The sequence below is a fragment of the Chrysoperla carnea genome, chromosome 4, assembly GCF_905475395.1.
Source record: "Chrysoperla carnea chromosome 4, inChrCarn1.1, whole genome shotgun sequence".
Classification (NCBI taxonomy): Eukaryota; Metazoa; Arthropoda; class Insecta; order Neuroptera; family Chrysopidae; genus Chrysoperla; species Chrysoperla carnea.
Genome location: NC_058340.1, coordinates 76,542,298 through 76,557,385, shown reverse-complemented (window position 1 = coordinate 76,557,385; position 15,088 = coordinate 76,542,298). Strand labels below are relative to the sequence as shown.

Genomic DNA, 15,088 nt, shown 5'->3' with positions numbered 1-15,088 from the left:
CACACCATCTGAACAAGTTTGGCAGTGAATATTATTCATTTTTCTCTATTATCAACGTTAACATCTTAAACACTTGATAATATAACCACAAACAAACCAATACAATCAATATTCGACTCGACTCGACTAAGTATAAAAGCAATAAGACGAAAATAATAGTGCTTCACTAATCATTATAAATTATGGACATCAACTCACAATTGATCAATCAAATACTTGTAGTGAAGGTGTATTTAAATAAATAAGAAACGAAGCTACTTTGGTAAATGTCGTAATTTGTCGTGTTGTAAAAAGACATTGTCTATTCTATGCGTTCGTATGTGTGGCATTTTATTGTATTTATACGACCGCACACACGTATGACTATGAGTGCACACATAGTTCGGGTCTTTGGAGACACTCAGCAGCGCAATGCGTAGGTACTTAAAATTCAATGTATGCCGTATAGAATTATAGATGGTACCCGTTAAGATGTTGTGTTTATTAACAGTACTCGTAGATAAATAATATTAGACATCAAAACAAGATTATACAGAATAATGTAGGGTAGGCAGTGTCTTTCTGTCTATGTCTGTGTAATGCACGCCACTGTGCACATGTATTATTGAATTTATTTCATAATTGAAATTTTCTACTACTGTTATCTTTTTATGTATATTTTGTATTATTCTGGTTGTACTTGAATAGAATGTATGCCGGAATTAAAATAAATAAATAATAAAAAATAGTTTAACCGTTTATCCGGAACACTTAGGGCTTAAAATAACACTTAAAAAAGACTTAAAATATTCAAGAATATTAGTATTGGATTAGTTATGCTTTTTATATGCACATGAGGCCCATTCTTTGGGTTTGTGCACACCGTGTAGGTGTGCCCTTATAAAATGTGACTCAGTTTTACCTATTTGTAATTAAAGAATTCATTATCATCAATGTATCATCTAATTGCTGTTGTAATTCTTGAACGTCAGCAATGTTCAATATAATTTCACCCCGCTGTTTAAATTTGGCAAGTCTAAATTGGGCAGTAGTCCATTGGCCAATAATTGCTTTTAATTTTCCATCAATTTCTGCTTCCTTTACTGCACTAATACAAATATCCTAAAAACATTATTCAAATTAAGATGAGCATTTCTGTGGGCTGTATTATGCACTTTGTTAAATTTTACTGCCGATATTCTACCTCATCCCTTGTGGAAATAAATCTGTTCTGGAAGTCATAATATTTAGTTTGAAATTCAGAAAAAGAATATGTGAAGTAAAACTATCTCTGAAAAAGTCAGAAAACCACATTTTGCAAGCAAAAAAAGTTGTGCTTCCTGCGTAATAAGTGAAAAACGGAAAAATTTAGGAACTTTTTTTCAGTTTTTGCACTGCAATTCAAAAACTGTGAGCTTCTTGACATTAGTTGCCATTATCATTTTGAAAGTATACTAAATTTGAAACAATTTAAGCCGATCTACAGTTTCCTATGTCTAATAGTTTTTGAGATATGATGCTTGAAAATTTTCAGAAATGCTAAAATTTTGAGTAAGGAACATTTTTTTACCTTTAAACTTTTGTTATATCTCTAACGGTTTAGCATAAGCAAAACACAAAATTTTAGCATTTCTGAAATTTTTCAAATTGTTTCAAAAATATACTTTCAAAATAATAATAGCAACTAGTGTCCAAAAGTTCACAGTTTTTGAATTAAACTGCAAAAACTGAAAAAAGTCCGAAAATTTTTCAGTTTTTCACGTATTATGCAGGAAGCACAAATTTTTTTTTTCTTGCAAAATGTGGTTTAACAATTCCCTAAGGGGTCCAAGTAACATATCAAAAATGTAGATTTACATCACGTTTTGTGATTTTAGCTGTTTTTATTGTAAGATTTTACTGGCGTAAAAGAGTCTGAAAATATCCAATAAGTTATTAATCAATCATTTAATGACAGAAAATGGTAATAGATTGAGACTCTTTAAAAAGAAATATTCTGAGTTCTCCTAGAAGACTTTTTCAGAATTAATAACAAAACAGTTTTTCGTATCTTTCTTTTTATGTTTTATTCAACTCAAAAAACTGATGAATTTACCACGGGAACTAAAATTAATGGCAGCATGCTCAAAGTTCTAGTAGTTTCGGATATAAATATTTTTTAAATATTGCAATTTAAATGTAAAAATTTTTTTCGAAAATACAAAAAAATCTTTATCGTTAAATAACTCGAAAAAAATAAATAAATTTACAGAAAAAAGTTTAAGAGGTAAAATATTTTGCTGAAAAAAAAAACTAAATTTTTTCCCTCAAAACTTTGTTCAGTAATTCAGTCATTTATCGAGTTAATTAACAAAAATTTTTTTGTATTTAAATTGCAATATTTCAAAAAATATATGTCCGTAACTGCTATAACTTTTTGGACATGTTGCCAGTACCTAAATAAAGTTAATCAGAAAGCGGCAAGCATTAATTTTAGTTATCGTGGTCGGTTCATTAGTTTTTTTACTAAATATAACATAAAAAGAAAGTTACGAGAAACTTTGTTCTCATTATAATTCCGTTAATTTTCATGCAAATGACTCGAAATTTTTTGTGTTTAACTTCTTTAAGTAAGCTTGAAACAATGCAGTCGAGCAGTTTTTATAAATATTAGTTGACTATCCCTGGATTTAGAGGTAAAAATCCAACGGCTCTGTACATATATATATATATATATATATATATATATATATATATATATATATATATATATATATATATATATATAAAGTAAAAACGTACAAAGGTAAAAGTTATAACTTTTTTCAATATATATATATATATATATATATTTTTTTTCGGGAGAGGAGGAACGTGGTCTCTTTCTCCACATTTAAAACATCTATTTTCCGTATATATATATATATATAATGTGGAGAAAGAGACCACGTCGTTAGAGACTGCAAATCCTCCAAAGTGTTTAAACTGCAAAGGACAAGGTCATAGAATGGACAGTATGCTATGCCCGATTTATGCAAAATTAGTAAATGACTACAGAAACAGAAGGAAAGGACTTGTAAAGGAAGAAACAGTGAATGATACATAATGCAGATAAAAGTCCTGCAGCTAAATTCAGGTAGAGTTGCCGAAGCGATAAACTTAGCATGTGTCTACGCAGCTTCACAAAATATTCTTCTTATCTCCGAACCAAATGTTAAAACTGTACTGAAACCAGGCTGGCTCACTGACAAAACCCTACCAAGTTGCAATTGAAATCTTGAATAAAAATATCGCAATTAGCAGCAGGAACCTGGACAGCAAAGGTTTTGTTTCACTCAAAATCAACGGAGTGCATTATTATTCATGCTATATCTCACCCAATTGCACCCTGAACGAATTTGAGAATTTCTTGAGCAGACTCCAACGCAGCATGATTCAGGAAGAAAAATATATATTGGCAGGAGATTTCAATGCCAAATCGACGATGTGGGATGAAAAAATTAATAATAAAAGAGGAAATATTCTCTTAGACTGGATCGCCGGGAATAATCTAGTGGTCCATAACCAAGGTATCGAACCAACTTTCCGAAGAAACACTAGCTGCTCAATAATTGATCTCACTCTAACATCCGAAAATATCGCTTCGAATATCAGTTGTTGGAAAGTTCTGGAGGAAGAAACCCTAAGCGACCACATGTATCTATATTACGAGGTTGCCGCTTCTTCGAAGGTGAAAAAACCCACTAACCTCGAGAAGCCTACGGGATGGAAGATAGGCAGTGTTAGGGCCATTTCACAAAGTTAGTGTTTTTACTTTTTTCTTTGGTGATTTTAATTATTACTGAGTTGGTACTAACTGACTTTACCAAGAGCCCGCCTACCACAGTAGTCTGTGTGCTGTATAAGTTGTTTACTTATTTTCAAATGGGCCGGCTTCGGAACCGGCCCAGTGAGTTCATAACTCTTTACTTTTTTATATTATTATTAATTCGTTTCTCGATCTGAATGGATCTTTTCTTTCGGTTGATTTAATTAATCAATCTAAAAATATAATTTAAACGTTGTCGAGTCAGTGATTCTGTTCTCTTTTTCAAAAGTTTCAATTTTTCAATGTTGAAACGCATGGTTTTCAACATTTAATTTTTCTATTTAACAATGTGTTAAAGCTTAATTTCTTAATCGATTTTTATCTTGATAATCAAGTTTAATTTTGAATTCATATCGATAAAATACAAGTGAACCACATGTGATTTAGTGCAGTGAGCTAAGCATTTTATACTTTTCGCGCCATTGAGGTGATTTAACGCATATTGCAATTTTTATTATAAAAAAGGTGTATCAATCAAAGCCAATAAACTATCATTAAAAAAAAGCGTGAACAAATTCACCGTAAAGGTTTGATAAATTTTCCTAAATTCCTTTTTTCCTGAGTTTATCCTATCAAACCTTTAAATATCAACTTTTCATTATTTAACTAGTGTCAACCTGGATAAAAAACTGGTGAGTACATATATTATTTTTCATACAGTCCATAGTTCTCAAACGTTCTTAATACTCGCTAATTGTTGGGAAATATTTTAGTTTTCTTAAACCAGCGACCATCGCCCCAACAGGCAGTATTCAGGACTTAATAAAAAAACTTCAAGGATGGAATGTCAGCGAGAAAATTGAATTTAGACGAATTAACTGCTGAAATTCTCGTTGAAGAATGTACGAAAGCATGCAACAAGTCATTCAGCGCTAAAATAAACAATACTAAACGACGACCGGCGTATTGGTGGAACGAACAAATAGCCGGGCTTCACAAGAAATGCCTCAGAAGTAAAAGGATACTGGTTCGTAGCAATCGTAATAAAAAATCTTCACTAGCTGAAAAAAAGATACTGAGTGATAATTATAAAGTAGACAAGAAATCCCTTAAAATGGCCATTATCAAATCAAAAAAATTAGCTTGGAATAAACTCTGTGAGGAAATCGACGAAGATATTTGGGGCTTGGGCTATAAAATTGTTATGAAACAAGCCAAAATATACCCACCGGTTATTCTTGAAGATTCGGAACAGCTTGAAATCGCGAAGGAATTGTTTCCACCTGCCAAAAAGAGATTACCTAGAGAGGAAATATTGGATGATCTTTCATTTAACAAGTTGAAAGCCGAGGAATTAGATGATGCTCTGTCAAGAATCGAGAACAAAAAGGCATCAGGACCAGACAAAATTCCTCCGGAAGAAGTGAAAGCTGCTGCCATATCAGAGCCGGAGGCTATTCTATCGGTTTATAACGGGCTTCTCAAGGAAGGAAAATTCCCATCAGCATGGAAAAAGGCTCAATTAGTACTTATCCAAAAAAGTGGTTCGAGTAAATACAGACCAATATGTCTCCTAGACATCTTCGGCAAATTATTCGAGCGTCTCATTGCGAAAACGCTGTACGATGAAGTAGAGGCCAAACTGTACCAGCACCAATATGGATTTCGAAGGGGAAGATCTACGATTGACGCCATGCACGAAGTGCTAAAAGTAGTCGATGACAAAAATATCAAGGCTCCCAATAATCGAGAACTGTGTATAATGGCCACACTAGACATTCGAAATGCCTTTAACTCGGCACCTTGGGAAGAAATCCTACGTTCATTAAGGAATATGGGCGTATCTAACTATCTTTGTCGCATAATATCGGATTATTTATCCGACAAATCAATTTTAGTAGGCAAGCAGATGGTAATGAAAATGGAATGTGGCGTTCCACAGGGATCTATTTTGGGACCTTTACTGTGGAATATCTTTTACGACGAAGTATTACGTGTGCAAGTGCCGACTGGTACCGTGATATTAGGCTTTGCTGATGACACAGCAATAATTTCGGAGGCAAAGACACAAACAGAGGTGGTCTGCAACATCAACTGGGCTCTACTTACTTTAAGTAGAGAATTAGACAAGAATGGGCTCAGAATAGCACCAGAAAAAACTGAAGCCATAATCCTCTGCGGTGAAAGAAAATTCAAAACAGCTTCGCTACAGGTGGGAAATGTGATACTCGATACCAGTGCACATTTGAAATATCTTGGTGTTATTTTTGACCACAATTGTAGTATGAAACAATAAGTAATTGCGACTACCATCAAGGCTGAGAAATCAATAGCAGCACTCAGCAGGATCATGCCAAACATTGGTGGTCTGAAATCGAGCAACCGAAGGACCTTGGCGAATGTCGCCCACTCAATCATGTTGTATGCTACACCCATATGGAGTCGAGCTCTCAAATGGAACAAATACAGAAAACTACTTTCAGGGGTTAAATGCAGAATTGCCTTGAAAATCTGTTGTGGTTTTCGAACAATGTCTACAAACACGGCACTGGTGCTGGCAGGAATCTTACCTATCGATATTCAGATAGATACTAGGTGTCAGAAATATCGACACACTCGAGGTATCGGTGATGTGAGAGTAAATGAGGATCTCGCCGAGTGGCAAAAAAGGTGGACAAAAGATACCGATAAAAGCACTTGGACCAGAAGGCTTATACCTGATTTATACAAGTGGTTGGGTCGTAAACATGGAGAAGTTGACTACTATCTCAGCCAACTTCTTAGCGGGCATGGGTGGTTTAATAGCTATGCTAAACGGTTCCACCTGAAGGACACTGATCTTTGTGGTGCTTGTAATGTTGTGGAAGATGCGCATCATGTCTTCTTTCACTGCAAAAAGTGGAGTCTGCTAATTGAACTGGCAAACTCAAAAGCAGGCAAAATTCTAACCCCTGACGACTGTGTAGATTTTATGCTTGGTAGTGCCGAAAACTGGTCGATAATTGCTGGCGCGTAATATCGTGCAAGAGAGAAGAAAGGAGATTGGATGACCTGAGAAGTCAAAAGGCACTCCACTCCTGAAGTAATGCTCACGCGGTTCCAAGAGTGGAGAAGTTTTTAGAGAGAAGGTTTTCGTCGGGGAGGGTCCGACACTCAGTGCATAATGCATTTCCTCCTCTCCCGAAAAAAAATATATATATATATTGAAAAAAGTTTTTACTTTTACCTTTGTACGTTTTTACTTTATATATATTTTATATATATATATATATATATATATATACATGATGTCGACATTTCTCTTGTGCGAACTTTCTTTCTGGTTTCTCTAATAAATAAGTCCGAAAAACTCGAAATAATTTCTTGGCAAATTTTTATTTTTTTTTAATAGAAGTATTCAATATGGTAAAAGTAAAAACTACAATGATTAAAACGTAAAATGTTTTAAATTTTACTGATTGATTCTGAAAAACTCAGATAAAGTTCTAATCTTACTTTATTTTTGCTAACCAAATTTTCATAAAATCTATGATTAATTCTGAAAAGTTTTTTAGGAGAAGTCAGAATATTTCTTCCTAAAGCGTCTCAATCTATTACTATTTTCTGTCATTAAATAATTGATTAGTAATTTATTTGATATTTTCCGACTTTTTCAGACTATTTCAGAGATAGTTTTACTTCACATATTTTTTTCTGAATTTCAGAACATAATTATTCCTACAAGGGAATATTTTTCAAACTAAATATTGTATCGTTAATGATACAATATTTCAATAGCACCAGTAATGATCCAAGTAATCACTCCATATTTTATATGTTTACAGAAATAATTTACCTCAACCTCCAACTTGTATTCAAGTAAAGGTGCTTGTAAAATATTACCCAAAGTAAAATCTTCTGATGTAACATCAAATTTAAATCCTGTCACTTGTGTTAAACGATCCCAATGCCGTTCTAACATTGCCTAAAATTGTTTACAAATCAATTAAGATAAATAGTGCGTTTAATTTTTTAATCAATAATTTTACCTTTGATGCCATTAATGTTAATAGCGGTACGGAAGAATTAAAATCAGAAATTTTATTACTTAAATCAATGAATGCGGGCCAATCTCTCATGCCTTTTGGCATTTTACGACATCTATATGGAAATCAAACATAAGTAACGTTAATAAGAAGCGCTCTCAAGAAACCTCGGGGGTTGCTTCGACAAAAAATTGGTGCGACATGGCTACGTTGAGATATAAATACCAGTCGTTAATATAGTCCTATTTTCTGTTTTGTAGCATCCAAAATTGAGTTAAATATGGGGGAGGCTTTTAAGAGTGAAATTTTTTGATATAAACCATAATTTTTGAAATATTGACGCCTAAAGATTTAGACATAATCACTTATAGAAGAATTAACAAATGGATGTAATTTCATCACTTAGAGTAGACTAACATTACAGAGCAATTAGACGTAAATTATTTTTAAATAAATGAAATTTTACGTTCTGAGTAGTGTTTCATGTACTTAAAATCACTTGCGCACTCACAAAGTTGAGTTTGTGATAAATGAACCAGTATAAGATGAGAAAGGTAAGTAAAAATGATAATCACTTTATTTAAATTTGTATGACTGATTTTTATATATTTTTTGTAGAAAATCACTCTAAAGCAGTAATCAGTGTCGCCAGACACTTTCTGCTGACCACAACTTCCGACAGACGCTTTAAAGCGCAGACAAAAATTTACGAACTTTATTTATTACTCTAATTTGGTTTTAAAAAAAGCGGTTACCTGGAAAGTTTTCCGGAGTTTTGAAAATGAGTGATTTTATAGACTTTGCGGTACTCTTTTCGAATTTCCACTTTGTCATTTCGTATCCTTGCCGCTTGCGTCGCTATATTTGAAAAATGGTGTCGAAAAGCAGTTTTTGGACAATATCTACTCTCCAATTCATTTTACGAGGAAAAAGTCTATACCAAATTCAACTAGAAAAAATTTCCTACAATTTTCTCGGGGTATGAGCGCCGCAAATTTTAACCACCCTTTCTGAGGGGTAGAAAAATATATGTTGAAAATGGCAACGGAAATCGATAGTGATGAAATCTAAGCAAAAAGTGTCATTTAAGTATATTTCAATGACACTTTTTGCTTAGTCACTTAGTCAATACTTTCCGAGTAATTGACGATTTAAATTCGGAGTATTTAACGGTAAATAACTCAAAAATTGAAAATTTTTTTTTCAAAATTTGCTTACTTTATAAAATATTATAAGAAACCTTGAAAATGCAAAAAATTTCAAGTCATTTGCACAAAAATTAACGAAGTTAAAACGTAAAGAAAGTTTTTCGTATCATTTTTTGTTTTAGTCAGCACAAAAACTGATTACCACGAAAACTAAAATTAATGCTTGCTATTTTCCAATTTACTTTATTAAGTTAATCACAACACACTCAAAAAGTTTTAGTAGTTTCGGATTTATATTTTTTGAAATATTAGAATTTAAATGCAAAAATTTTTTTTGAAAAAAACAAAAAAAAAATGTCTTTATCGTTAAATAACTGGAAAAATAATAAAGTTACAAAAAAATGTTTCGGAGGTAAAATATTCCGCGGAAAAAGAGCTAAATTTTTTCCTTCTGAACTTTTTTGAAACTTTATTATTTTTCGAGTGTTTTAACAATAAAGACAATTTTTTTCGTTTTTTCTAAATTAATTTTAGTTTTCGTGGTAAATTCATCAGTTTTTGTGCTAAATAAAACATAAAAAAAAGGTATGAGATGCCATGTTTTCATTATAACTCCTTTAATTTTTATGCAAATGACTTGAAACTTTTTTCGTTTTCAAGGTTTTTTTTATACTACTTTTAAAAGTGCATGATAAGTATATCATGCACTTTTTTCGATATACGTCAAATTTTTCAGTTATTTAACGTTAAATACTCGAATCAAAATATATAATGTTTCACTTAATCTAATCACTTATCGGCGCTCGTACTCCGAAACTATTGATTTTACGAAAAAAATTGTAAAGATGTAAATTGTAGGAAACGACTCGAAAAAGAGGTATTGCCGAAAAACTGCTTTTCGACGCCATTTTTCTAATGTAATGTCGCGAGCGGCAAAGATACGAAGTAGTAAAGTGGAAATTCGAAAAGAGCACCTCAAAATTTCATCACCCATTTTCAAAACTCTCGAAAAACTTTCCAGGTTGCTTGATTTTTAAATATGTTATTCAGACAACTATTACAAAATTATATTTCATCAACCAGACCAATTGCAAAGACGAAATATTTCCGCAGACGTAAAAAATAGTCTGCTATAAGTATGAGCGCGGAAACTTGATGTATGCGTTTTAGAGCAAAATACTTACCAACTTAGATTCAATAATTTTGTATCTTCATTCAAGGATGATGAATTTTATAATTAAAACAAGTGAAAACAATTGACTGAGTTAATTATTGAAATACCATGTATAGACAGTGTTGATTCCTCGGTCACATTACACATACATATTTGTCACACACATATAACTGATATACCCATATAATAATACAATTTACGCATAATAAGCGCTCTTACGGGTAAACAGTGATGTTTACGAAAAAATGTTTCACACAAAAGTTGTTTATTTGTTTATAAGAAACGTTTTTTATATTTATGTAAGGAAGTATCCTTAGTAATATTGAATTTAGCGCGTAAATAAATCGGTAAGTCAGATCTCCCATTGTATCAAGAGAATCGAATTAAGTCACACGTAGGCAGAATGACGATGTAAGCCACGAAGTGCACACGTAAAATTAATTAAGAATTATAAAACTTATTTATAAAATGAATTAAGGAACATAAGTGTGAATAATAACATTGAATATTGTTTCTTTATTATTACAGGTAGGATTAATAATTACTTTAAGTCACTATATTATAATTTTACATTATACCTATTTTATTGTTTTGGAGAAAATGGACACCAAAGTTTTGCCATAATTTGCTCTCTCACGGGAAAACAATGAGGTTTACGAAAAATTTTTTCAAACGAAAGTTTTTTATAAGGATTATTTTTGACATTTAAACTGTTGTTCTAACAATAACGGTTTAAAAATTAGTTAAGCATGTATACTCAATGTCACAAAAAATGCTCGTTTTAAAACATTCTAAGTGTTACTATTATAACATAACATATGATGCGTACGCTTAGAATGGTTTTAACTGTGGCACTTTTTCTGACAGTGAGTGTACAATGAGTAGGTACAAAATTATTTCTCCTAATCATCCTGAAAATCACACACAAACACTGTCAACTAACTAAAACAGACAGTGAATTTAAGAAGGAGAAATCAATTGCCATAAATTTTTTACTCGCTCTAAAACGCACAATACACAAAGCTCTCGCGCTCAAAATAAATAGCTGACCATTCTATTACGTCTACGGAGATGTTTGGTCTTTGCAATTGGTCTGGGTGATGAAATATAATTTTGTAATAGTTTTCTGAATAGCATATTTAAAAATCAAGCATTTAAACACGGGCTGATCCAGCCCTCAAACAGGTGATGGGCACGGCACAGCCAACTGAAAATCGGCCAAATGCGAGTCGGAGTATGAAACGCTCATAATCGAAATAGTTCATTGAGCAGTCCCTACAAAAGAGATGTTTACAAAATTTCCTCAATTTTGGTTCTTATCAATTTTTTCCTACGATCAATATTTTTCGATTTAGACCCGAAAAAAGATGGTCGTGAATTTTTATTTGTTGCATAACTCCTTTATTTTTAATTTTACACGAAAAATGGTTATTACCAAAGTTATTTCAAATTAAATTTCCCACAATTTTGGTCCGCATCAACTTTTTGCTAGGATCGATATTTTTTTCAAATTTAGTGTCAGAACGAATCACCACCGACCTTCCTTAGCTTCTGAACGAAGTCATCTGTAGTAGTGATGAAAACTCAAATGGCCCAAACTTGGCCGGACCATCGACTAAACGTTTCAAACGAACATAATTTGAATTTTGAAGGCTTTTCAAAAATGTATTAGTGAAACAAAATAAATTTGCATTTTTTTAATTGTAAAAATTATTTCATTTACACCCCTCTTTCCCTTTACCGTAAACGTGCATCACGAAAATATGAACCTTATAAAAAAAAGGTCGGCATCAAAGTTATTTCAATCTCAATTTTCAAAAGATTAGTTTATGATCGTTTATACGAACCAAATCAATAATAAAGAACATATCAGAATAATCGATTCTAGGCAAAAATTGATGAGGACCAAAATTGTAAGAAATTTAATTCCAAACAACTTCCTTTATCATTTGTCGTGTAAAATTAAAAATAGGCGAGTTCTTCTACAAACGAAAAGTCAGCCCAGGTCTTTTCGGATCTTAATCGAAAAATATCGATCCTAGAAAAAATTTATTAGAATCAAAATTGTAGGAAATTTAATTCTCAACAACTTTAGTGGCAACTATTTTTCGTGTAAAATAAAAAATGAACGAGCTATGCAACAAACAAAAGTTAACGATCACCTTTTTCGGGTCTAAATCGAAAAATATTGATCCTAGGAAAAAATTTATTAGAACCAAAATTATAGGAAATTAACATAAAATAAAGCAGCCTCTTTAACTAAAAATATATTACAGATAAATTTATTTTCACATAATGATTTTAAGATGTATTTTACTGAGTATAAGTGATTCGAGTGGATTTGCAATGAGTCAATTAATAACAGTTTAGACCTAGAAATGTCAGAAGAATTAGTTGGATATTCATAAGTATTCCAATGGTCAACTTTTAGATTATATTTAAAAGAATTACCTGTTTTCAAATTCAGCCACTTCATTTGCTACAGCTTCCATATCTACTTCACTCCATGGAATTTGTGTATACGCATTAATTGTGGCCATTACGGCATTATATAATGTATACAAACGATTTAACATACCAAATTGTCGTTTAAGCGTCAATAAAATTGGATATTCTTTAGGGCTCATGCCAAATAGTTTTTCACCAGATGACAAATGTTCCATTGTTTCCCATAAATCTTCAAATGTTGCTTGGAAAATTGTAACTCTAAAAATAAATACGTATATTTCATAAAATTTACAATATAAACCCAAATCATTGATTCAAAACGCCAGACATTATGGGTTAGATTCCTGTTCGGGGTTTTTTCATTGATGGCAAAAATTGATATTTGAAACTGTAAACAGAATATAAGAACCTTTTGCTCGCTTCGTCAGCAGGAATACCCTCAACCATTGGACCATTCTTTTCAAAATCGCTTGCAAAGGCATTTACAGCTTCTCCAAATGCATCGATACGGTGTGTTAAATCATCAGCATAGCTACTTTGTATTTCACAAATACCCATTTGAACATTTTCAGCCTAAGTCATATAATGGAAATTTTTAATATCAAACAAATTTTAAACTACTTTTAAAACGGAAGGCTGCGTTTTTATACACTATATATATGAAATACATATCAAAGTATACTAAGTTTAGTCCCAAGTTTGTAACGCTTCAAAATATTGATGCAACCAACAAAATTTTGCTATAGGTGTGGAAAATTTGAAGGGGGGATTCTGGGGAAGTTAGAAAATTTTTTCGGAGAACAAACTTTTGAAGGGGGTTTAATTACGGGAGGGAGGATTTGTTACCTTGTATAAATGAAATATATATCAAGGTATACTGATGATAGGTATTCATAAAATCACTTAATCTTTCCTACAGTCCTACAGGCAAAATCAATATCGCTGCGCGTCATGCTAGGTATATCAGATACCTAGATACCGCCCTACAATAACACTTCGCGTTATTTATTATCAAAGAATAATCGATATATCCAAGAATGATGGTAAATATTGATAGATCCAACAATGTAAATAATGCAGACAAAGCGCGAGCGCGTGTCCAAGCATGACGGTCACAAATCGAATTAGTTTTACAGGCAAGAAGGCGCGTCGCACCCTTCAATAACGCTTTGAACTTTATCAGGTACCTAAATAGCGCTTTTTTACGTCATAATATAATGCTCAATGGTTCGTAAAATATCGCGCTTCGCGCTTCCTTACATGAGGCTTCACGTTATTTATTATCCTAGAATAATGGATAGATATAAAAATAATGATGATTCAAGAATTAAAATAATGCAGAAAAAGCGCCCGTAGGGCGATTTTCAATAACGTTTGCGTTTTATTTTCCAAGCATGACGTTCACAAACCTTATGTGACCTACAGACGAAACGGCGAGCTGCACTTATCGATAATATAAAAGAATAATGATTGATCCAAGAATACTGATAAGTATAGATAGATACAACAAAGTAAATAATGTACTGGAGTAAATCTAAGCAAAAAAAGGCTGTTATATGGATTAAAAGTTCGAGCAGCGAAACTTTGGGGTTTTTCTTTTCACATCAAAATAAGTATTTTTTGAAATTTTTTACTTTCCCGGAGTGGTGCAACATGTTTAAAAAACAAAATGGCGTCAAAAATGGAATTTTTTTCAGAAATTTTATCATTTTTATTTTATATTCGCAAAAGGGGACATCGGTGGATATCCAAATTTGGTAGGTTTGTAGTCAATGTTAAGAACTACTCCTCATATTTTTTTGGGGTGGTTTCATCCCTTCCCCTCCCAGTTATATATATATGTATACATACATATGGTAAAACAGTTCATTTGACTGTAACTTGAAAAATATTTGATTGATTTTAATGAAACTAATATCAATAGTAGGTTTCATTACTTAAAACTTTCGGTTAAAATTTTAGCGAAATCCGTTACATAGTTCGGCCAAAATTTCCAATTTAGTAAATTGTTTAAAATGGCTGCCATTTTATGCCATTTTGTCCTACGAGGTTAAATTTTTTTTTAAATTGTAGCATTTTTTATTATCTTTCGATTTTATAATAAGTGGCTTACCCGTCAAATGACTCCTTGATCCATATTTTTGCGAAAAACGGAAAATTTAACACTTTCTGGAAATAATTGTTTGGGGGGTGTATGGACTGGCTTTGGGGAGTGTTTTTTGCTTTGGCTTCAGAAAACTATTTTTAAAAGAGGTCTATATGGTTTAAAGCAAAATTTTTAAGTTTTAACCCCCGCGCTGTTAGGGGGAAGGGGTGTATGGAATAAATGAATCTTAAAAGATTTTAAAAAGAGGTCAAAATAGTTTAAAATGCTAAAGTAACCCAAAACTTTAGATATTTTTATTAATATAGCCCTTTTTTCAACATCCACCCCTCCCCGTCCCGCTTTCATATTTTTGCAAATTCAAAATTTTTATGACGTATAAAGGGGTTTTTGGGGTCGCTGATCTCGATTTTTTGGCCCAAA

The 15,088-nt window shown here is 32.3% G+C and overlaps 1 protein-coding gene across 1 annotated transcript in view; it reads right to left on the bottom strand.

Annotated features, from left to right (window-relative positions):
• Positions 1-15,088, bottom strand: part of LOC123298960 (dynein axonemal heavy chain 8-like) — a 281,682-nt gene that overhangs the window by 239,096 nt on the left and 27,498 nt on the right. The window contains exons 8-12 of the mRNA XM_044881061.1: positions 12,971-13,134; positions 12,565-12,819; positions 7,795-7,906; positions 7,602-7,730; positions 902-1,101 (exon numbers count right to left, since the gene is read on the bottom strand). Of these exons, the coding sequence (XP_044736996.1) occupies positions 902-1,101; positions 7,602-7,730; positions 7,795-7,906; positions 12,565-12,819; positions 12,971-13,134 (860 nt within the window). The remainder of the gene's footprint in view (positions 1-901; positions 1,102-7,601; positions 7,731-7,794; positions 7,907-12,564; positions 12,820-12,970; positions 13,135-15,088) is intronic.